Here is a 24691-nt window from a genome sequence, read left to right as displayed (position 1 = left end):
AAACTTAGAACAATCTGCAGATTGCATCTGACTGAGGCCCCTGAGGAAGATTCTAGGTGGTGCTTAGGGCCCAGCCAGGCCTGGGGACTGTAAATTTGCAGTGATATCAGTCTTCCCCATTCCATAGTTTCCCTGTCAGCCCGAAGCTGCAGAGGAGACAGCCTGCGGCTGCGGTGTTCTGGACCAGCGGCTCACCTGGGGAGGGACAAGGGGAAGGGGAAGTAGAGGGCGTGGTGGGGCATGCCCACACGGGTGACCTCGTGATTGTTCGTGATAGCCAGGCCACCTGGAGATAAGCCTGTCGTCTGAGGGAGCTTGGGTGTGAGAGCAGGACAGGGATCAGGGGCCGGAAAGTCTTCGGGCAGCAGGAGAGGAGGTGTGAGGACCAGCATCCCCCTCACACTTACAGTTACAGTCCTTTGCTGGCTGGGCTTTCCCCACCTCAGGCACCTGTCCCATGGCCTCCCAGACCAAAGCCCAGCCCAGAGGTCATCTCCCAGTGCGCACAGTGTCTCCAGAGCCCCAAGAACACCAGAGCAGGGACTTTGCTTCTTCTCTGCTCTCCTCATTAGAGGGGCAGTTCAGCTGGGAAGTCTCCTCCTGCAGAGGGTGGCCACCCTGGAGAAAAATTCTTTCAGCCAAGAGAAAAGAAAACCTGTGTCCACACAAAGACTTGGACATGAGTGTTCATAGCAGCTTCGTTTGGAATGGCCCCAAAATGAAAGCGACCACAACATTTGTCAACAGGCGAGTGGATGAGCACACCGTGGTACCTCCTACAATAGACTACTGCTCAGTAACGAGATGGGAGGCGCTACTAGCATGCGCTTCCACACGGGAGGGAGAGGGGAGGTCTGGTTTGTGTGATTCATGTACACAACACTCTAGAAACTCTAGAAAATGCCAACTAGTCTATAGTAACAGGATGCAGATTAGTTGTTGTCGGGGGAGGGTAGCAAAGGCTGTGGTGGTGGGAGCAGAGAGGAATTACAAAGGGCACAGAGAAAGTTTAGGGGAATTCACCTCTTGATTTGTGTGGTAGTTTCATGGGTAAATACTATGTTAAAACTTTAAATTGCATATTTTAAATATGTGCAGCTTATTAGATATCTTGCTTCACTAAAAATTTTGTGAGTCCTTCTTAGTGGACTTTGTTATATCCATTAAAGTATTAATTATACCTTAAAAGCATGGAGTGTAGTCCTGTCCTGGGCCCCAAGGACTGCCGGCCCCCCAAAGCCTGATGACACAGGGGATCTGAGAGTCCTTTCCTCCTTGGACTGGCCAAGAAGGTTCGGTATTTCATGGCTCTGGAAAAGTCCGTGTCACTTGGTTGGTGAGGGCTGAGAAACACCAGTGGGCCATCTGCCCTTGGAGGCCAGGGCCCAGAGGATCTGCGTGGCTGGGGAGTGCACACTGCTGGCAGTAGATATTAGGGAAAACTCAGGTTTTAGAGGTATGCGTCTGCACCTGAGTCCTGGCATCATTACTTACTGACAGTGTGACTTTGGGCCAATTACTTCACTTCTCTGAACCTCACGTTCATCATCTGTAAGTTCCTAATGTGAGGGAATGTTGTGAATGAAAATATATAGTATTGTAGATACCCAAGAACCGCCATTTTCCCCGGCCTCCTCCTTCCTGATCCATTGAGCAGCTGCCACGGAAGGAGGGACCTTTCCTGTCCTCCCCACGTGACTTCACCATCACCCCAGATGCCACCTCTTCAGTGAAGCCCTTGCACTGCTCCCCCTCCTCAGCTTCACCCCTGTGATGTGTGCACTCTCTGTGCACAGCTGTGATGGGGGTATACATCCTACAACATCATATTGTAACTGCCTCTTTATTTCATTTTTAAAAACTGAGGTACAATTGACACGCAACATTATATTTTGCAACTATCTTTTTAATGTTTGTTTCTTTGAAGTCAGGGATCAGATATTATTCCTCTCTGGATCCTCAGAGCCTGCTCAGTAAACACTTTGTGAATGTGAATGAATGAATGAATGAATGAATGAATGAAATGTGGGTGCTCCCGCCTCGTGTGTCTGGGATCAGACAGTCAGTGTTGGCGTGAATTTGGAGACGGGTCCCGCTCAGGGAAGCCTCTTTTGAATCTGACCCTTGCTCATTGGTTTTCTACAGTGATGAGGAAAAGTCAACCAGTTGGGTGCACCCTGGTACGAAATCACCCATCCAGAGTGGACACTGCTTCAGCCCAGGTAAGAAGCTCATCTGTCCCTGCCTTTCAGTTGAAAAGGAAGCAGTGGCTTGAGGTGGCAGTAGGACTTTGCTCTTGACTTTTTCTTTCTCCATGGATGGGCTCAGCTGAACATTATTACATCCACCATCTGGAGGATATTACAGGAGGGCTGATGCTCACTGTTGGGTCTTTTAAAGCCTCCAGCTTTATGATTAGTATCTGGGAAAGACCTTTGAGAACAAGGATTTTACTCCTGTCTCGTCCTCCTGCTCAGTCAGCAAACCCCCTCCATCCTGAGAGACCCGGACGGGCGGAGCTGCGGCCCCCAGCGCCGCAACCCCCCGGAGAACTGCTGCCTCGGGAGGACCTCGCTCTGTGCTGCCAGTGCGGTTGCCACCGGCCGCGAGTAGCTGCTGAGCAGTCGGAGTGTGGTTAGTGTGACTGAGGAACTGAATTTTAAATTTTAATTAAGTTAAATGTACAGTAAGTAGGAACCTTTTCGCATAGGGGAACATGACAGAGAAGGGGACAGGGCCCGCAAGGATTGCTTACTCTGTAGAAGACTATTCCTACCCTCAGGGACCCAGGCTAGTGGCAAACGGGGGACAGGTGCAGGCAAAGATTTCAGTCCAAACGGAAGGGCGGAGGCACAAAGACTCAGAAGGCCTGGGGTACTTTAAGTGAACAGCCGATTGTCCTCTTCAGGCCAGCAGAGACCCACCGCCTCGGGCCTCCCAGCCCTTCACCTGACCACAGGGCAGGCACATGGGCTGGAGAGGCTGGGTCACCCCTGGGCCAGTGGCTCTGCTGGGCACACTGGGGCAAGCTGTTGACTTGCCCCCAGCCTACTTTTTTTTGGATTCCTGGCTGGAATCATTGTGTTTTTCGAGCAGGAGAGGATGTCGGGGATCCTGGAGTCCAAGGCCTTCATTTTAAAGTCGGGAAGTTGGAGAGCAGAGGGGCAGCCCCCGCTCCGGGTCACTCAGTGGAGAAGCAGAATCAGGGCGAAGTGCAGATGTTGTGGGGGCAGAGAGACCTGACTCAACGCTCTGTTAGTGTGGCCTTGAGCAATAATTTTTCCAGGACTCAGCTTCTTCCTCTGTAGAGTGGGGATAGGATTACGGACCTCAAAAGGCTGTGGCACAGAGTATGTGAGTGAGTCACTCTCAGCAGAGGTGACTGCTGCTGTTACAGCCGGAGGTGTCTTTCTGACAGACAGTGGGCCTCCTGACCCCAGACAGGGCCGTCTCCTTCTTCCGTGTTTCAGCTGTTTGCAGTTCGAGTCCCTCCACCTTATCAGGGCTCTAGTTAGGACTGGAAGAGGAATAAGAGCCCGCGGGCCTATTCCTTCATTTTTGGCTGCAGCCAACTGGTTGTCCAAGGCTAGGAAGGGGTTAAATGCCCCTGAAGCTTGCTGGGAGGGCAGCTGTCTCAGCGGGCACTCCGCCTGGGCAAGAATATAAGCACCCTTGGTGTTGCCCAGGCGGAGAGGGCAGTGTGGAGGGAAGTTGCTGGAAAAGGCAGGGCACATAATCCATACTGGCCTCTTTCCCAGGCACATCACAGTAGCAGGATTTTTTATGATTCTGACCCAATGGGGGTCCCTCTACTTGGGGAGGCTGCCAACCCACACCCTTCTGAATGGGAATGTCCTCCCACGGGGACACAGGGGAACAAGTAGCATTCATGGAGCAGCACAGAGGAAAGAATGTGAGCTCTGGAGGCAGCAGACCAGACTCACATTCTGGCTCAGACACTTCCTGTGTGACCTTAAACAAGTTGGTTGACCTCTCTGGGCCTGTTTTCTTATCTGTAAAAATGTTTGGGATGAAGCCTATTATGTGATGTTGCTGTGCAGATGAACTGTGCTAGTGGTGGTGAGATGTGCAGCTTAGAGGAAGGGAGCCCCTGCTAAGTGGTACCTGGTGCTGCTATTTCTATGGACCAAGTTCTGGGGGCGCAGGGAGTGCGGGGGGGCAGGGGGCCTGCTGACTGCTCGCCTGTGTTGAAGCAGCAGCATTACCATCAGCAGCAACTATGGAAATAAACCTCAACAAATAGGGATGAGTAAAATGAATTTATCAAAACTGGGCTCTCCACTCTATAGAACCCAGCTGGTAATATAGCTGGGGAGATCCAGACCTGTATTTTATGAAACCTCGTACACAAGGTGGGCATTTGGGCTGACCGGAAATGTGGCAGTGATTGTGAAGAGACCCCACACCTGTTTTCCAATATGTTAGCCAGGGACCTCTTGCTCCCCAAAATGAATGATCTCCCCCAGAGCCCTGCTGGTCCCCACCCCTGACAGTGGATCCCCTCTGGTCTCTCCTCTGCCTCTGTGGGGTGGAGGAGCCCTGTTTGCTGGAGACACAGGATGCTGTAAGGGGCCGTTTTGGAAGGGCAGGCAGCACGAGACGGAGACCCCAGGGCGCTCTCAGGAGATGGCGGTGCTCCGCTCCGGAGCTGTTGGCGGGGGCTGAGCCTCCCGTGGGTTCCTCAGCTCCTCAGTCCCTGCTCACTTGGCGGGTCTGGGATTCCTTGCTCTGAGCATTTCTATGGATAATTTTTTTTCAAAAGTGCTATTAAAAATTGTTTAAGAAGTCTGATTTCCTGGGACTGGTGTCTTGTCTTTGGCAGCAGAATTTGGAGCTAATTATCTGTGAGGCCTGGGGCTGTGATATAAGCAGGCGGTGGGACAACCCTGAGAACCCTCAGGGCCACGGTCTGTGCGTTCACTGCTGCGTCTCTGGGGGCTGGCGCAGGGCCCCACACAGAGTAGCTGCTCATCAAAGTTCGTTGAATGAGTGAGTGAATCCTGTGAGGTGGTGATTCGTTTGGTCACTGCTCATTGGCAGGGGATGCTCCATTTACTGCCATCTTTCTTTCTATTTGCTGGAAACAGTCTGATAAGAATAATGGACAAAAAGGGTGAAACGTGGGGTTTGAATGCTCTTGGCTTCTCTGAATTTCCCTAGTTCCCCCAGCTCCCATCCCTCCTTAGTTCAGATCGGGCTTGTGGGGCTGAGAAGGGAGAGAGGGTGACTTTGTGACCTTGCTTTCTCATAGATCTGCCCACGGGCTGGGAGATGGATTCCACCCAGGAAGGAGCTGTGTATTTCATCAAGTGAGTATGGTGCGGTTTGCTTCTGGTCTCCCTGTTGGTTCTGCTTTTGTCCTTGTCACTGATGCCTTCTTGAGAGGGGAGAAGGTTCGAGCGTCCAGTTTTTCTCTGAAGGCCTTGCTGGGTTCTCTGGCCAGGTGTCAAGCCTTCTGAGCCAGCAGCAGATAAAGCTGGGTGTGTGTGTGTGAGGTGTGTGTCTCTGTGTGTGTTTCTGTTGGCCCAGGAGAGCCAGTGTTGATCGTGGGAAGTTTTCTAAGGCAAGGTGGGGTGGGTGGAGCATTGGGCTGGGCTGCGGGAGTAGGAGGGAGAGGGCTAACAGAGAGGCTGTTCTAGACACACAGGAGGAACGTTCAGAGGAAGGGGACGCAGCCCTGGGTGTCATGAGGAACAGGAAGTGAGCCAGTTGGAGGGAAGGTGTGAGTCAGGTGCACAACAGGCAGGTTGGGTGGTGACAGGGCTGCCTCCACTACTCCTGCTCCTCTGGGTGGGGACACCGCCATCCTGACGGGGGCAGGTGTGGGTCCAGTGCTCTGTTTTTCTCAGGGGCTTGGTCAAGCCCCCTCTGTGGGCTGGGATAGCGTGTGCTCTCAGCAGCTAAAGGCGCCACCATCGATGTCCCCGTGGAAGCAGCTCTTTGGGCCGGGGTGGTGCACACCTACCCAATTGGACCCATTTCCCCCTGCCTTGGCCTGGGTCTCTCCATGTCCCAGCCAGGCTGGGTCCTGGCTTTGTTCCCGTGGGTGAGGCTCAGCGTGCTCAGGCCTGTGGGCCTCCCCACGTGGTCTGGCCTCAGATCCTGCAGGGCTGGTAGAGAAGACGGCTGCCCAGAGGGAGCCCCTACCCAGCCAGGGGAAGGAGGACCCTCCTCCCTCCTTCTCCTCCCTCTCTTTTTTGAAATCTTCGCTCATCGATACCGTGAGAGGTCACTTTTCCATTCCCACTGTTAGGCCAGCCAGCACTTACATCAGCCTGACTGTTAACCACTGAGGTTAAAACAAAAACAAAATGTGACAAATTATCTCTTTTGGAAATTGTTCCGATATCACATGGCTCTCATGACTTGAACTTCCCCTGAAACAGCCCAAATCCTTCCTGCTGCAGTTAAGATGTTTCTCCTTTGCTTTTTGAAGACACCGTCTCAGCATCCAGTTACGTGCATTTGGTTCTCAAGGTCACTGACTGCGAGTTTTCACGTGCCCCATCTCTTCTCATCGGCCACCTGCCACCTGCTATGGCCTGGCCCTGTCTTCCTCTCCCCGACCTGTCCAGCTGTGGTGATTTTCACCTTTCTTTTCCCCATCACACCGAGTTCATCCCTACCTCAGGGCCTGCGCACTTGCCTGTTCGCTCTGCCCCAGAGCCCGTTCCTCCAGTTTTGGCCCGTCTGGCTCTGGCGTATTGTTGAGCTCAGTGTTACCTTCTCAGAGGGACCTTTCCCGACCACCTCATCTGAAGATCACCCCCACTCCTCCTCACTGCCTCTTACTTTCCCTCTTTGCACCTGCCACGACTCAAAAGTTTTTTGTTTATGTATTTATTGTTGGTGTTCCCCACCACTGACACATCAGCCCTGAGAGCGGATTCTGGCTATTTTGTGTTTCCCTCTGTCCTAGAACCTTCCTGACATATGATGGGGAGTCAATATTTGCTGGAATAAATGATTGAAAACTGTTGGGAGATAAACAAATGTGGCATAATTAAGTCCTGGTTAAGCGACCAATCCGGAGCACGTCTAGTCCTGAACTCATGGCCTGCCCGTCACTGACACCTGTCCCATCTTCATCAGAGGGGCCACCAAGGCAGAACCCCAAGAGACAGCCTCAGGCCCTCCCCCTCAGGGTCTGCCAGTTCTCCTAGATATCCCTCCACCCACCCCCTTTTCATCATCCTACAGCCACTGGGTTCATGCCCCCTGGGCTCTCACCTGGGTCATTCCAGCAGCTTCCCAACTGACCACCCTGCCTCCAGGCCACACTGCTGTAAGAATGCTTTTTTCTACAATGCAAATGTGGTCATATCGTGCTCCATTGAAAACCTTCCATGCTTTCAGTTATAGGGCAAACTGAGGCACTCCTGCCTTCCTTCTCTAGCGCCCCCCTCCCTGCCACGCCCCAGTTTGCCAGACCAGATTGCCATGGTCCCCTCAACACTTGCCTCCCTTCTGTGCCTCCGAGCCTTTGCTGGCGCTAATGCCTTCTCTAGCTTGACTTGTGTCCACCTGTGAACACTTGCTCTTCCTTCAAGACTCTGCTCATTACATCACTTCTTCAGGGAAGCCCGCCTATATTGTAATTGCTCGTTTATACATTGTCATTTTCCCTAGATCAGTGGCTCCCAAACTCGAGTGTGCATCAGAATCTCCTGGAGGGCTTGTTCAGACAGATTGCCTGGCCCCTCCCCTCGAGTTTCTGATTCAGAGAGTCGGATCATTTGCATTTCATAACAGGTTCCCAGGTTATGCTGATGCTGTTGGTCCTCGGACCACACGTGGAGATCCGCTGCTGTAGACTGAACACTCGTCAAGGGCAAGGGTGAGCGCAGGGTGGTCGTAAAGCCTGGAAACAGAGATGACGTTATTTCATCATGTGTTGTGACAAAGTGGCAGCAAGCCATCTACTATGCATTCTTGGCTGTCCCCAGACATGGTGGTCACTACACACACCGAGAGCAGCAGTGGACACTCTAAGAGCTGGGCGCTTTCCTGCATCATTTCATTTCATCCTCACTCCAGCGTTATGAGGGAGATACTATCATCCCTAACTATTTAAGCAAGTGAACTGAGACTTGGTAAATAACGTGTTTAGTGTCACAAAGCTTGTAGAAAGCAATGCTGGGACCAGCCCCATGTCTGCTTGATTTCACAGGCTGTGCTTGCACCTAAAGCCACGGCTGTCTCCAGCAGCCATGGTCCTGGGCTCTGGCAGGGTGGTGCTCAGTAAACCCTCACCCACTGATGGAGAATGAGTGAACGGCCCACTCCTTATTTCCACAGTTCCCTGAACAATCAACCCTAAAAAGGTTTATGGCATTTGGTTGGCAGGTGGGTTACAAACTCTGAGGACCCAAGACATGCATCCCAAAACATAATAATAAAAGTGAGAAATACAGGCAACTTGGGAAGCTATTTTTTTCTTTCAAGATTATATTGATTTATTTTTAGAAAGAGAGGGGAAGGGAGGGAGAAAGGGTAGAGAAATATCAATATATGGTTGCCTCTTGCACGCCCCCTACTGGGGACCTGGCCTGCAACCCAGGCATGTGCCCTGCCTGGGAATGGAACTGGTGACCCTTTGGCTGGCACTCAATCCACTGAGCCACACCAGCCAGGGCAGGAAGGTATTTTTTTCTTCCAGTGTGAGTAAGCCAGATTTCATTGACAAATATTAACATTTGCCCAGGATCAGACAAGTATAATCGTGTGTCAATAAGCCCTTTCCTTCATGCTGCTTGGGAGATGATTCTCATGGTACCCATAACTGATGTCATTGCCTAAGTGAGCCTGCAGTTGAAGTTGTCATTTACCAGGAAGGGGTGGTGCAGGGAAAAGAGAAAAAACAAAGGGTTAAAATGTGGGTAAAACCCATTGTAAGCCTTATGCATGTAACAAATAAATCCAGAAGAGGGCACCAAAGCATACATGATTGGCCCAGCAAAGGCGAAGGGGAGGGCTGGGCATCTCTCCTCAGGTTGGTAGGGAGGGCCCTCCTGGACCTGACAGACCATCTTGACCATCTTCTGCCACATCTCAGCCATGATGCGTCTTTCAAAGCTTAAGCATCTGGCTGTGTAGCACCCATTCCTGGTCTCTGGCCCCTGGCTCCTTCCATTCTTCCTGCGGTAGCAGCCAGGGTGGAGCTTGTGAATTCTGTCTCCAGTAGCACCTGTCCTAAACTGGTGGAGGGGAGATGTGGCAGGGATGCTTTCTGCAGCGCCACACCTCTGCTGACCCTTGTTCCTCGCTCACGCCCCTGCTGCTCCTGCATGTGGGTGCAGTGCCTCCGTGGGCCGTGCCAACTTGGCCCTGAACATCCTCCAGCCCAAGGACTGCTGCCCAGCTGTTATCACTTCGTCCCTCTTCTGGTCCGAGCGCTTCGTCCAAGAAGGTGGTGGCCACTCCACCAGTGCCTCTGGCTCACCCAAGCTGCTTGCTCATGGCTGCACCAGGGCTGCGGAAGGCAGGGGTGCAAAAGCCAGGGCTCTCTCCCCAGGTGCTTGTGGGACCCCCTAACCTGTGGGACCCCACGGCAGTGGTGCCTGGGAAGTGCCATGGAGACACCAAGAGCTGTTCTGTTGCCTTCAGAGGGCAGATGGGACAAAGAAGAGAGGTCACAGGACAGCAAACCTGCAGTTAGTGCCCATGCTCTGTCCTCGGAAAGGTAGATAATGACCACGACCAACCAAGAACGAGACGGAGGAGGAGAAAAGGTCGTGAGTGATGCAGGGTCCATTGGCAGGTGAGGAAAACTGAGTGAGGCTCAGTAGTCAAGTAACTTGTTCAAAGTCCCTCGACGGGGTGGGAGATGGGACTGGGGTTCAAACTCAGGTAGGTCCTCGAAGATAATTCATCACATGGGGCTCCCTTTTCTGCTCCCCACTTGGCACATTCTGGGAGGGAGAGACCCACGTGCGCATGGCCTGGGTGAAGAGTGGGCAGGGCGTGTGCGACAGGCAATAAGTCCTTCGTGGTGGCGGCCTCGGCGACCGCAAGATGGGAGTGGCGATGACACCTGGAAGGCAGGGAGGACTGGGGTGTTTGGGGAGTTGTGGACTCCCCCTCTGAGCACCCGGGCTGTGGGTTCTGGGGCCGAAAATAGAACCACAGAGGTATGTTCTTAGGAACGCTTGTTCCTTTGTCTGACTCCTCACACCCTTCCCAGCTCAGCTGCTCTGGACAAAGAGAATTTAGATTTGGCCAAGGGAGTCTACTTTCTCTGCTCCACTTCACCCGTCCTTGTGGGAACTCTGAGACCCACTTGCTACATCCCCCAACCTTGCCTCTCAGACTGAAGGCACTGGCCCCCACTGCAGTCCTCCCTTTGGCCTCTCAGGCCCCCAGAGCCACCCAGATCTCCCAGAAGCCTGGGTGGGTCTGGCTCAAGCCTCTCAGAGGATCCACGGGGCTCGTCTGCAGCCTGTGCCCTCTGTCTGCCAGAGGGGAAACCCTCCCAGCAGGCCCATCTGTCTGTCTCCTGGCTTTTCCAGCTGCCTGAGGGTTTTGTGGGATGGGGGGCCGGGGTTCTTGTCTCTTTCCCCACCCCCCTCTCCCCTCCCGGGTGCTGTAATCTCTGGTCCCTGCCTTGCTTTGCTCCATTGGCTTCTCAAGGCAGAGATGTCCTCTGAGCCCCTCCCTCATCTTTGTCTGTGGGAAGCCAGCTCTTCCCCAGCCTGTACAGGGTGGCCTTGCCAAATCCTGGAGAGCCAGAGCAGGTGGGTTGGGCTTCACCCGCCCTGCCTGGCACTGGGCCTGCACCCAGGACTTCTCTGCCACCACTGCTGAGTGGCCTTCCCAGAGCCGATGAGCTCAGCACCCCAGCTGAGCTGGGGGAGAGTTGGGGGGTGGTACCTAGGGATCATACTGCCCACCACAGCTTCAGGCAGGTGCATGCCGCTGTAATCGGAGGGATCCCGCCCCAGCCTGGCCTTCTCTGCAGTGGGAACGACAGTCCTTCTCGTAGCTCTCTGTGGTGTGGGGAATGGAGTTTGGATCAGACCCCTTTAACATCCCCCCAGCAGGGCTCCTCCTGAGCCTCAAGGGGAGTCTGCATTTGATTATATCGTAGAGTTCTCTTGTAAAGATAAAGTCTTCAGCTGGTAAAAATGATGCTTATACTTTAAAAAGACCCGCAGAGCCCTGGCCGATTAGCTCAGTTGGTTGATCGTCATCCTGATACCCCAAGGTTACAGGTTTGATCCCCAGTCAGGGCGCATGCAAGGAGCAACCAGTGAAGGCAGAAGTAAGTGGAACAACACATTGATGTCTCTCTCTCTCTTAAAATCGATTTTTTAAAAAAAAGACCCAGAGAGAAGGATAAGTGTTTGTATTTAAGTGAAGAGGGGCTTAATTAAAAAAATTGATTTGTACTAATAATAAACATTCAAAAAAGACAGAATAATCATGTGGGTGGGTCCTTGTAGATGCCCTTCCTCCAGCCACTGCTTTGTGAGATGTTTCTGTGTTCCCAAGTGACCCCAGGAGCTCCTCTGTTTCGGGCTGCAGCTTCTGGGTCTCAGGGCGGAACTGAGACCCAACGAGCTGGCGGGGGAGCTTAGGGGGAAGACTCCACTTCCCCGCCATCTTTCTGATTTGGTTATGAAACTCAGTCTTACCCATTGTCACAGAGAATCTGATGCTTTTCTAGCATCTACAGAAATGTGAAGAAGAGAAGAAAACTGAGGGTGGGAGAGACACAGAGGGAGAGAGGGAATCTCTTAATGGTATGGCCTCGTCTACAGCAGAAACACGGCTGCCATCCTATTATCTGAAGCCCTCCCTTCTGCCTCTGACCCTAAATAATGCAAAACACAGATGCCCCCTAGCTCCACCAGCATCCTTGCCCAAGGGCATTGGAGACCATCTTGGGTTAAGGACCTAGAAGGTCCTAGCACCTTGTCATAGACTTCTACCAGCTTTGAATGTTAGTTCTTTAAATTCATTGTGCTGGAGTGGGGGTGGGGATGCGAAGGCGCTAGGGCCCTGGCCAACTCTCCTTGGCACCCAGAGACGTGCCCATCTCTTGGGTGAACAGCCACAGAGGTGGAGGCTACCACAGATGGGCCCGGTGAGGCCAGACCCCTGGGTACCTTCTGGCTCCCTGCACTCTGGGGAGAACTGAAAAATGCTGCTTACACAGAAGGTGGCCCAGATCCCCTTTGGGGGGCAGCCTTGTCCCAGTGGTGGAAGGCCGGGTGAGCTGTGCTGAAGTACCCCATCCTCTCCAGGGCGGCCGCATGGGTGGTTAGCAGCTTGTCACTGGTGTGGATGGAGTTAAACCTTTCGGGGGACTATTTACTCCTGATCCTAAGTGACAGCTTGGGGAGGGAGAGTCACGTGGCCCTGAAATCCCCTTGGGAGCCCACGGAGCATGCCCAGCTGCCTCTGCCTGGGAAAGATGCTGGATCCTGCAGTCACCACAACAGCATCCTCTCCCCGCACCAGGGCCCTGCCAGCTGGAGAGATGACTAATTAGACCAGATAGGATCCAGAGCCCCGCTTTTCCGAAGGGGGCCCTGAGAGGCGGGGGAGGAGGACCCCAGCTGGCCTGAGCTGGGGGGAGGGGTGCTTTGGGGCCCAGAGAGTTAATAGCTCTTCAGCGTGGGGCTCACACCTCAGAAGCCGGTGAGTCTGTTTTGATGCATCATGTAGACGAGGTGGGAGGAGGGAGGTTGGGCTCTGGTCGGAGCTGGCAGCCGCCTGCCCTGTGAGCCCGGGCTGCTGGCTCTGCAGTGCCACTGCCTTCCCCCTTCCTTATTTTTGGCAGCGTTACTTGGGGATCATGGATTCTGAGAATGCTAATTATAGTCTTCTCTGTGTCCCCTTCCCCAGACCCCCCCACACACACACACACCCTCAGAATCCCCAGGAAGGGCTGATGTGGTTTGAATTTATTATATTTGAATTATACCTCCTAGGTAAGGCCAGTTTGGGGCTGGCAGCTAACAAGGTTCCAGCTGGGGACCCCAGCCTGTCTAGAGCAAAGGGACCAGCCCCACCCTGCCTCTGTTCTTGCCGGAAGGACTATGTTGATGGCAATAAGGAAGGAAAGATGGAGGGAGGTCCTGGGGTCAGACTCATGTGGGCAGGGCTCAGAGTGTGTGTGTTTTATGGGCCAGAGGTTGGGGCCCAGATCTCCTGAGGCTCTTGGACTCCCAGGGGGCATTGGGCGGCTGTAGTCTAAGATCAGGTGGGGGGCACCTGAAGGAGCTGGAGCCTGGTGTGGGCACTGGGGGCCTGGGGAGCAGGTTTATAATGATGGGATCAGGCTGCAGCTGGATAAGGGCCTCAGGCTTCTGTGTGAAGTTCTGGGCAAAGGAGTGAGGTTGGGGAGCTGGCAGAGAGGGATAGGAGGCAAGGGGGGTGGTTGGACAGGAAAGGCTGGGGACAAAAAGGGAGAAGAGGCCACTTGAGATACTCTTTGTGACAAGCCAGGAAAGGTAAGAGAGGGGAGAGCCAGGATGGAGGGAGCCAGTCCTGGGTTGCAGGATCAGGGAGGCTGAGCTGGTGGGGAAGGTGGTGGGAGGGGATGGGCTCAGAGTCCAAGTCCGAGGGGGGTGCAGCCTTCAGGGCTTGGCAGTTCTTCCCCATCCCCACAGACCCCTCGCCCTGTGCCTGAGCCTGTGGTCCAGATGTCTTAAGATCCCCTAAACTCTGGCTCCCAGGTCCCCCAGAGGAGCGTTACTTCCGCCTCACTGCACCTGCCTTTCAGCTCGGGCAGTACATGAGCAGGTCTTGCTGCTGGAGAGGAGGCAAGAGGGGGTCCCCCGGAGACTCGGGCCTGAGACTCCAGCCATCTCTAGGTGGGGGTGGCAGGTGGGCCGAGGTGGCTACCTGGCACTGCCCTGGGCTTTCCAACAGGAAACAAGCAGCTCTGTGTCCCCTCACCTCAGGGAGTGCGGGGCTGCGATAGGAATTATTAAAAGCCCTTGGTTTTCCAGTCAGTGGCAAGGTGATAAATGTGTTAGCTCAGAGTGTAATTAATCCTGGGCGGCTGCACAGGCTCTAGACAATATGGGATTTTCTTTCTTTCTTTTTTTTTTTTTTTTTCTCTCTTGCTTGGTTGGGTTCTTTTCCTTCTTTACAGGAAGGTGATGGTGCAGGATGCATTACACAGATAATTACTTTTAACACGTCTGCCTGGACTGAGTTGGATTCTTCCTGCTCTGTGTAAATGAAGTAATTACAGAGGAAGTCAGTGAGCCAGCAGCTCTGGCTCCCAGGCCGACATCACGGCTGGTGGGCCTGAGATGCCCCCACCCAGCCAGGCCCAGCCTGTGTCCGTGGGCTCAGAGGAGGGAGCTGGCGGGCCCAGGGCCCTGGACTGGGAGGAACTGAGCTGAGCATGGGCCCAGCCCAGGGTGAAGAAGCACTGTGACAGCCAGTTCTGATGGGTCTCTCTGAGCCGTTTCCTCTCTGTCTTCCTTTCTGGCCTACTGGGAGGTTCCCTGAGGCCACTGGCACTGGGCATGAGGGTCGCCCAGAGGATGGTCAGGAGGAAGAAGGTTGCAACTGGACTGCAGCTGCAGGAGTGGGCCCTGGTTTCTAGAGGCTTTGCACGGGCTCTGGGCTCTGGTCTGAGGAGGTCTGGAAGCCAGCACATCAGTGCAGTGACTTCGGCAGGCCAGTCTCCAACCTCTCAAAAAAAATATTTAGAGAGGAGAGACCATACTTTGTTTGGGGAACATGTAGAACAAATGCAGAGCAGAGAGGAAGAAGAGTTGAGAATAGGCTGGGTGAGCCCTCTGTGTGCCTTCCAGTGTGGCAAGCGTCCGAGTGTTACCCACAGAGAGTGGCGCGCTGCCTGCCGGGGTTGTGGAAAGACCGCTCATCTGGAATTTGAAGACATGGATTCAAATCCTGATCCAAATTAGCAGCTGTGTGATTTGTAGCAAGTGTTTGCTGGTTATAATTACTATTTGAACAGGGCATAGCAAGAAGGCAATACTTTCACTCAGAGGTCAGACAGGTGCTGAGGTGGATTAGGGGGAAATGTGTTTAGGGCAGATGGTATTCAGGGTGACTGTTAAAACGCTCCCAAGTCACTTATCCAGTCTCTGTAGAGGGTTGTGTGAATTCAGGAAGCTGGGCTGGGCGTGTCGGTGCTGATCTCATCAACACGTGGGGACGCTGAGGCTGTACTCCTGCAGGGCCTAGGAAACCCCTCCACGGGGAAGGTGAGGTCACTCCCTAGCGCTGACGATGCCCAGTCTACCCAGTCTGACTCATCATTACCTGAGAACCTGGGTCTATGATTGCAAGTGCCAATTTGCTTTTTCAATTAGCCTAATGATTGCAATTAGCCCATTAAAATCAACCTAGTCTCTGGTGGTAAGGTTGTTTTTCTGATTTTGCTTGGTTCCTGGGTTCTCATTAGTATCAATGGGCTATCCAAAGAATTGTAGGCAAGCCTGCTTGCCTCAGCTGAAGCTTTGGCTGCCCAGCCGGGGAACCGAAGAGGTTAAAGCTAGGAATGAAAGCCAGCTTTCGGTGAGGTGGGATGGTGGGGTGGGAGTATGCTGATGAAGGGGTCGTTAGACTTGTTAGAATCACAAGTGAGGCCTAGAGCCCAGGTTCCTTCCTTCTAATCCAATGTTTTTCCCCTTTTGAGCCTCAGTTTCCCCAGCTCTGAAGTGAGGGTAATAATTCCTGCCCTGCCTACATCATTGAGGTTCAAATGAGGTCACGTAAGAAGTGGGTCTGAATGTAATGCAGTGCAACATGAAATGGCTTTATCACATCGAACATGAAAGCCCCTTAAAGTTACACAGATCGTCTCAGTGTCCCTGGCCACTAGTTCCTAGACCCCTGTACCTTATTAGTCACTTCCCACACTGTCCAGTGATTCCTCATTTCCACTGCCTTCTCATGCTGCCTTCTCTCCCCCAAACCATGAGTGATTTGAGGGCATTAGCACATAGTAGTAGATGCTCAACAAATGTTGGTTGGATATACGAAGCTTTGAATGAGTCAGAGTTTGGCCCAGGGAATAGGCATGGGGAAACAGTCCAGAGAAAGTCTTTGATGGTAGAGGTGGGGATGCATTTATTTCCCATCCTGTTCAGCCTTGCCTCTACCTTCACTAGTCTGAGCTGCTTCAAGGCAAGAGATGGTCTCATTTGTCTTTGTCTTTGTGATGTTTTGCACAGAGCCAGACATATAGCAACTGTGTGATAACTGCTACTTGAATGAATGAATGAATGAATGAGTCAGGGTAATGTGGTAGAGAGCACATGGAATCGAGAATCAGATGACTGGGACTTGGAATCCTGGCCCCTCCACTTTCCTTTGGCAGATATTTACTGTATGCTCATACCAGGCAGGAACTAGTTTGCAAAAAAATGAATTTTTAAATTCACAGTCTAGTGAGGGAGTGGACATGGGAGCAAACAGTTGTCCTGTCTGTGACAGAGACATACATGTGCTACATACACTGGTGGGCAAGGAAAGTCAGTGATAGGCTCTCCCAGCAGAGTCAGGAAAGGGTTCCCAAAGGAAGGGACCTTAAGGTGGGTCTCATTGGCTTGGAAAGGTCGCTTAATTTTGGGGGGTGTTGGTTTCTTAAGCTACCATGTGAGGAGTCTAAAGCCTCCTTCACAGAGGTAAGGACTAAGTAAAATCATATGAATAAAACATCTGGCACTGAATAATCTTTTAATAAAGGTTCAAAATGTTTCCTTGAAGTCAGGCCAGGTTGGTGGGGGACGGACAGGAGCCAAGAGCTCAAGGAATTTCAAAAGCTGGTCCACTCTTCATCTTAGCTGTGCTAGTTAATACCCACATGACCTTAACAAGTGCCTTAACTTCCCAAAGTCACAGTTGCTATATCTGCAAAGCGGGGATAGTAAGCCTGTTGTGTGGATCAGTGGAGGAGCTTCGCACAAGGTACCTAGAGCATGCTTGGCACGTAATAAGAAATATGAGCTAGAAAATAATAGCTCTTCTTTGTTATTATTACCAATATATTTCATAGAGAGACTACACTGTACACAGTCACACACATGTTGCATGTGTGTTAACTCTCAGATATGGTCAGAGAGGGAGAAGGGTGGGAGGGGCTCAGGGTTAGGCTGAGTGACAGCCAGTTGCTCCTTAGTCAGAGAAAATTTACTTGAGGCGAGGTCACTGGAACTCTAGAACAGGTTGGAGGGACCAGGCCTGAACTAGAAAACTGGGGAAGTCATCTTGTGGCTCATACCCCAGGCTGCCTCAGGGGAAACTGAGAGGTGGCCCCCTGACAGCAGTAGCTTCATTCCCTCAGGCACATAGGCCACCCCTCCCCCCACCTGGGCCAGTCCTGCTGACAACTTCGCAGCAGCTCTGTTGCCTGGCTGGTCCCCTGACCTTCCTAAGCAAGACAGCCTGGCAGCCATGCTGGGTTGCCATGGTAACTGGCAGCCTCCCAGCTGGGTTGCCCGGGTAACCAGTTAGCTGGCATTGGAGGAGGGGGTGGCAAGCTAGGGGGAAATCAGCCTCAAAAGAGGCAGAGGGGGACAGAGGGGACCAAGAGGAAGACAAATCCCAGATGCCCCCAGCACAGTCCTCTCCTCTCACTCTCATGGGACGGGTAAAGCCTGAGAAAGGCAGGTAGGAAAGGATGCCGTGTGGTTTCCACTGCGCACGCGTGCATGCGCCTCTGTGTGTGTGTGTGTGTGTGTGTGTGTGTGTGTGTGTGTGTGTGTGTGTTGTGGTGTGAGTCATCTCGGCCAATGCGGGATGCTGGTAGATGAGCTGGGGCGACGCGCAGGCGCTCTGCTGGGCGGTGGCAGCGGCAGCGTGGTCCTGAGGGGAAGCCATGGGCTTCCAAATGTGGCTGTCAGTCCTGGTCCCCGCCCCCTCTTTGAGCTCTAGTTTTCTCATCTCTAAAGTGGAGGTGCTAACGTGGACGTCCAGGAACGTCGTTTGGGACAGTGCCTGATACTGTCAGTGGAGGTCCCTTCTCACCTCCATGCTGGCTTCCTCCTGCGTGGGTGCCTCCCAGCCTGGGCACGGCTCCTGTCAGAGAGCCGCCCTGGTCCGAGCGCAGCCCTGCGGCAGGATGGAGGTGGGAGGGGTAGGAAACACAGTCCTCGCACTCGAGGAGTTGACCATCCCAGCCTACCCAGGGCGGGAAGCAGGTTTGTCAGGCAGGAACACCTGCAAGAAAGTGTTCAAAGTAAGGCCTGACTAAAATTTTTGACAGCAACCAATAGGAATGAATTTTTCATCACAACCCAGAAAACACATGTGTGTTTCCTTTACTGCTAGCTTCTGGTTACATTCAGACTAGTCTGGTCTCTTTTGTTAAAAAAAAAAAAAAGATAGTCTTGACCCTCCAGCATCATTTCACACCCACCAGCTGGGTCACCGCCTTCAGTTTGAGAGACACTCAGAGAAAGTCCAAGCCTAAACTGCTCAGGCTTCTCTTGCCCTCCACATGCAGTGTTGGTTGGATCCCCGCACCTCCAATCTGTGAGGTTACTGAGGCACACAGGTCACTCGAGTTGCCCAGAGTCACAGATCGGAGGTCACACACTTTGCCCAGGGTCTCTGTTGCTGATGCTGTTGCCCAGTCTTTTCTTGCTGCAAGAGGAATGGAAGGACTCTTCTTATGGAAGGAGAAACAGGGATCTAAAATCAAGGGCCTGGAGCTGAGCCTCGAAGCTGGCACCTCTTGCTCGTTGTTGCAGGGATGGGAGAGGCTGGGTGCCAGGGAGAGCTGAGGGAGGTGGGGCCAGGCCTGAAGAAGTCCTGGGTTTCCTTGTGAGGAGCAAGTCCGGGAATAAAAGGGGAGCGTGGTCTGGTTTTTCTGGTTGCTGAGCCACGGTGGGTACAGCTGTGAGGAAAGAAAGAGCCTGTGTCAGGGTCCTGGGGCTGTGCCTTGTGCCTCAGGCTTCTGGGAGATTTTCCAAAGGGAACGCCTTAAGCCAGTCCCCAGACAGGTCAGTTTCTAATGGTCTACCTCCAGGTTGGACATGATAGTCAGCAGGAGGCCTGGCACATGGTTCAGTTGGGGGAGAGCTTAGCACCGGTGGTGGTGGTGGTGGGCACGGTGAGGAGTGGCTGGACTGGGAGGGCACAGAATCCCTATCCTATAAATATTTATTGGGATAAATTAAAGGTAAGGCCTAGAATCGGAATCGGGAGCACGAGGAGGAGTTCATACTGCCCAGCCCCATTTTCAGCTGTGCTGTGAGAGTTAGCCTGTTTCTCCGTCTCCCAGGACCTGGCTTTCCCATGTGCGCGGGTGCCCAGTGGCTGGTGCCAGTTCCCTCCCTTCCCACCAAGGACTTTGCCCTTGGCAAACAGAAGCATGGGTGAGCAAGGGGGCGTTTAGAGCTGACTGGCAGCTCCTTTCCGTTTGGGCGTATTCCCCTCAGAGTTTACAGGGCTCTGCTGCCCAGCAGCGGTGCGTGCCTGTGGTCCTGGGAGGGGGTGCGTGTGGGGCGAGTGGCCCATCAAACCCAGCTGTTCCTTGTCTATCTAGGCTTCCTGTTAATTTACTCAGCACCCACTGATTGAGGTCAATTCCAACCATAAAAATGAGAGCAATTAGAGGTATCTCATCTAGGCTCCTGACCTCAGGCTCTGGGTGCCTTTGTAGTGCATTGGGCCAGGGCAGTGGATGTGTGATGTGGAGATCTGCTGGAACCCCAGTGGGGTGTAGGCTTCCATCTGAGGCAGGGTGAACAGAGGCTGGGGCAATATGGGTTTCCGATGAGGAGATTCAGTACCCTAGGATTCTACAAGGAGGTTGTGCCTGATGCTTGAGTAAGAACAAATCACACAGGGAAGGTGGATGAGTATCTTTTTGTAGGGACCTTTATCTCTATATCTGTATATTCTGCATGTCCCCAGCTTGTGCAGGGTGACTTTTGATGACCTCCTTTTCCCTATGCAGAATCTATTTCTGAGATGATGGACTCAAGAGTACATTGAGAGGTGGGGGAAGAGTCAGAACTAGAATTTACAGGTGTTTTCATGCTTCCTGCCCAGCTCTCTCCTCACCCCTTATGTGGCCCACATTTGAATGCAGATCATGGAAATGGGGCCCGGGGAAAGATGAAGACATGGTGATTTATTTGGCTCCACTTTGTCCTGACATCCTCAATAGTCACAGCTTATTTGCAGCCCCTCATGACTGTCCATCTGGCCTCTTCTCCTCAGGTGCCCAGACCCTGAGTCCTGGGAGAGGCGGTGGAAGGTAGGTGCGGTCTCCTCTGCAGGAGTGAGAGTGTGTGCATGTGTTGCTTGCAAGTCCGTGCACACGTAGGGAGGGCCCACAGCTGTTCTTGGTCTCATCAGGGGGCCCCTTCAGGCCATGCAGAAAGAAATCCACAAAGACATTGAGGCAGAGGCTTGGAGGCAGAGCTGGGCTGGAGGGAGAATCAGAAGCCCTATCTAGTCCTTACAGCTCCCTTCTGCCCATATACTACAGGAGGGGGAGGAGGGGGGTTATCTAACAAGGCAGCAGATCCTCTGGAAGCCCCAGTTGTTTTTGAAGTTCAGGTCTCCTGTGAGTCCAGAAACCCAATGACCTCATTTAACCCAAATGGCCCTCTGGTGGCAGCCAGCAGGGTGGGCTTAACTGAGTCTCTCCTTTTCCCTGTGTTCTGCTCTTCCCTGATATCCCTATCAATATGGTTCCTTTCTGAGTGTGTGTGTGTGTGTGTGTGTGTGCATAGATGCGAGTGTGCATAGTGACCAGGCAAGCTGGGCGAGCCCTTTCCCCAATGCCTCTGGTCCCATACTATTAAGGTCAAAGGACTCAGCAGAGAAGGGAGGGTTTGCTCTAGTAGCTTTTATGGGGGGACCTGCCAGAAGGGAGGGAGCAGCGCTTTGGTGGGAGGAGAGGGATAGGAAGAGTCATGGTTGATCTTGCTGTCCTGTTCAGGGCGATTCTAGAGTGTCCCTGTTAGTGTGTGGTGACCCAACCAGCTCCCCCATCTCTCCAGGGCTGTGCAACTGGTGAGGCTGTGCCCAAGGCGGAGCGCTCTGCGGGGGAATAAAGGTGGAATCCTGCAGATCTGCCTCATGGTGGCAGGCCCCAGATGTGGCAAAAGCAGGAGGGCGGGGGAGAAACAGACCAGGCAGGGGCGGGGAGCACAGAGAGGGCTCCTCGTGCAGGGAAACCCTGAAGGGAGGGCCCAGGGCCTGGGTCAGCATCTTCCAAATCCGGTGCGGTCAGAAGCAAGGCCAAGTCAACAACACTTACACTGATTCAGTTATGTATATATATTAAAAATGTTTTATTTATTTATTTTTAGAGAGCAGGGAGGTGGGGGAGAAGGAGAGGAAGAGAAACATCAGTGTGGGAGAGAAACACCTGATTGGTTGCCCCCGCACCCACCCCCACCAGGGACCCGGCCACAAACCAGGCGTGTGCCCTGATTGGAATCGAACTTGTGACCTTTTGGTTTGTGGGATGACACCCAACCCACTGAAACACGCCAGTCAGGGCTGATTAAATTATATTTTTATAACGTCCTTTTATTGACTGAAATAGCCAGCTGGAAATAGTTGCAAAATATTTTTATGCACATATGTCCTTGTCTATGATTAGTTTGTGTATCCCCACAGTAAACAGCATAATGCCTTAAAATTACTGGTGCCTGACACCTCCCTTCCCACCCTCCCTGGGCACTCTGCTTGGGGGTGGGACAACCCACAGGAGGGTGAGATAGGAAACTGCTCTCAGCCCAAACCCTTTCGTGGACTGAGATTTCAGATAACAGTGGACTCTTGACAATATGGAGGTTAGGGGCTCTGAACACCTGCACAGTCGAAAATCCACTTATAACTACAGTCTACCCTCTGTGTATGTGGATTCCCAACGAAGGAGCTGACCCTTAAACAACATGGGTCAATTGATACAAATCTGCATGTAAATTGGCCGGAGCAGTTCAAACCCATGTTGTGCAAGGGTCAGCTGTATTTCTCCACCTAGTTCAAGCCGGGACTACTGTCTCCCAGGCACTGGTTGGCGGGTTTGCAAGGCGGAGTTGGATCACATCTTGTCCATCCGTCTATGCCTTTCTCCTTGAAGACACGACCTTGTCACTCACTCCTGGGGCACTCTGAGAATGTTGGTGAGGTGCTGGCCCACTGCGTAGTTTGGGACAGGAAACACAATCTCTTACGTATTTGTCATGATGACTGTATTTATTCATATTTCGTTGAGAAGAAGCGAGCTATTTTCAGCCAGCTTAGAGGAGTTTATCCCTCCCACAAGAACCTTATGAGATAACAGGTCAGGGAAGGCGTGTCAGCAGAAACTCATTCTCGTAGTTCCCCAGTCCTTCTTTTGGCTCAGTTTGCGGATGTCCTGGGTAATTGTCGTCTGGGCACTGCTGCCACTTTCTACCACACACTCCAGAATTGGTGGGCAAGTCAGACTAAATGTGGCTTGTTATAAACTCTGTGTTCTGGTGTCAGAGTCTGTTTTTCTAGATGGACAGACCAAGACAGGGGAGGGACCTAGAGTCTCAGCCTGGATGGCAACCTTTCATTCCTTCCAACCCCCGTCCCAGAGCAGATGTCTTTCCAGTGTCCCGGACCCGTGCCCGACGGCACCACCGACCCCTCCATGGCTGGGAGCAGAGCTGTCAGTGGCCTTTTCCATCAGTGGACAATGCTGATTCCTGTCTTTCCTCAACGTTGATCTTACACTTTTCTTCTTCTACCATCCACTCTTTGGTTCCAGTTTGACACCCTGGTTGTTCCTTCCTGTCCTCACTTGTTCGTCATCCTTTCAAGAGTCAGACAAGTGTCAAGAGACAATATGACACAGTGGGAAAAATATAGGCTCTGGGGTCCATCTGTCTGAGTTTGCATCTAGCTTCACATTCACCACCTTGTTACTGTCTAAGCCTTGGGTTATAATCCTTAAAACCTCTTTAAGCCTCAACTTACCCATGCTAAACCATGAGGTACTTACCTCATAGTATTGTTGAGAGGGTGAAATGAATTAACACATGTAAAAAGCTTAGGACAGTGCCTGGCAACTGTAAGCCCACTCAGGGCATGCTGACTTCTCATCTCCTCTTAAATAAGCTGTGTAGACTGGAACTCAGTGCTCCAGATGTGGTCTTTTTGGGGAACTGTGGGGTCCTCTACTTGATGGTCTGTTTTTGTTATGTCAGACTGTGTGTGCAAATCACTAGTGTTTAAACTGAGGTCATTGTACTGAAGTCCTCAGGTCACTTTCCCATGGACAGCTGATAGGTTTGGATTTTTGTTCTCTTACACAAAAGGTGTGATCTGTTTCAGAGGGAAGGTCAGGGTTGAGAGGGGCCCAGAGTATGCCTTCACATTTGTTCCAAACGTACCTGTACCCTCATGGAAGCAGTCTGGCCCTTTTGATAATGCTGCTCTGTGACTGGTGTTGTATTTGGAAAATCCCTTGACCTGCAGTGGCCTGAAATAAAACTCCCTGCTCCAGGGGTTTTTCCTTCTTCAGTGGGTCTCTTCCACTTTTCTCTGTACTTGTTTATCACGTAAGCTGGGCAAGTACTGTTGCGACCTTCCTAACTTCCAACTCCACTGGTAAACCTTTGAGACCCTCTAAATTTGTGGACCAACAGCATCTACACCACCAAGGAGGTGTAGAAATGCTTGTTAGATTCTGCTTGTTAGAAATGCAGAATCTCGGGGCTCACCCCCAACCACCAAATCAGAATCTGCGTTTGAACAAGGCCCCCCCCCAGGACACTTGCACGCACATTACAATATGAAAAGTGCCGAGTTACATCATTCACCTTGGGGCAGGAAGGAGGTTGGGTGGGAAGAATCCCATCTTCCAAGGTCTTGAAAGCCCCACCGAGCAGGCTCCTGGGACAGACATGTCCCAAGTTAGCTGATCACAAACTCCCCACACTCCCCATGTGCCTCTTGCAATGCCAATAGAAAGATTTTTATAAAACATTCATGCATCTAAAAAAAATCTAGATTGTGTTTTTCCTATTTTATGAGGAATAGGCTTTTGAGCATATCTCAAACCTTTGGAATATATGTACAACTGGAATCTTTAAAATGTTAAATGTAGGGTTTTATGTTTATGACATATTTCATCTTGTCAACATTACACTATTATTTCAGAATTCAGTCCTGATTCTGTGTGTATGTACCAGCCATCCCTCCCAGCTCTGGCTTCGTCAGCAGCAAATCTGGTCGCCTTGTCCCCTGAGTCCTTATGCAAATCATGGATGGAGACACGGACACAGCAGGGTCAAGAACAGACCCCTGCGGGGCACCATGGGAGGCTCATCCATTGGTTCAGCCAGCCCTGTAATCAGATGGGCTGGTGGGAGCTTGGCTCTGCCGCCTGCTGCCTTTGTCACCTTTGGCAAGGTATCACTGCCCTGCTGGACTCCTGTTTCCTCATCTGTAACTGAGGACATTGGAGTAGTCATTGGCATCCCCAGGGAGGCATTAAAGAAATGCGTGTGTCTGGGCCCCCGCCCTGCCATGCAAAGATCCTGATTCAGTTGGTCTGTAGTGGTCCCAGGCCTTAGTATTTTTAAGAAACTGTCTGGGTAATTCTAGTATGAAGCCAGGATTGAGAACCACTGGATTAAAGGATCTCTAAAGTGATAATCTGCCTCTCCGATTTTAGCAGCTCCCCGGTTCCCCAGAATCCCAGCAGACATCTTCTGGGGCCGCAGGTCCCACAGCC

The 24691-nt window shown here is 52.3% G+C and overlaps 1 protein-coding gene across 9 annotated transcripts in view; it reads left to right on the top strand.

Annotated features, from left to right (window-relative positions):
• PLEKHA6 (pleckstrin homology domain containing A6) overlaps positions 1 to 24691 on the top strand; it is a 136538-nt gene that overhangs the window by 3675 nt on the left and 108172 nt on the right. For 8 of the 9 annotated variants that reach the window (XM_045841599.1, XM_045841591.1, XM_045841598.1 and 5 more), the window contains exons 2-3: positions 2146 to 2222; positions 5273 to 5330. In XM_045841599.1, coding sequence (XP_045697555.1) covers positions 2146 to 2222; positions 5273 to 5330 — 135 coding nt within the window. Of the gene's footprint in view, positions 1 to 2145; positions 2223 to 5272; positions 5331 to 12642; positions 12664 to 24691 lie in introns of those variants that run through there. The other variant, XM_045841596.1, reaches the window with a different exon arrangement.

Source organism: Phyllostomus hastatus, unplaced genomic scaffold (assembly GCF_019186645.2).
Source record: "Phyllostomus hastatus isolate PE091 unplaced genomic scaffold, TTU_PhHast_1.1 phas_contig_36, whole genome shotgun sequence".
Taxonomy (NCBI): Eukaryota; Metazoa; Chordata; class Mammalia; order Chiroptera; family Phyllostomidae; genus Phyllostomus; species Phyllostomus hastatus.
This window is presented reverse-complemented; position numbering and strand designations above follow the sequence as displayed.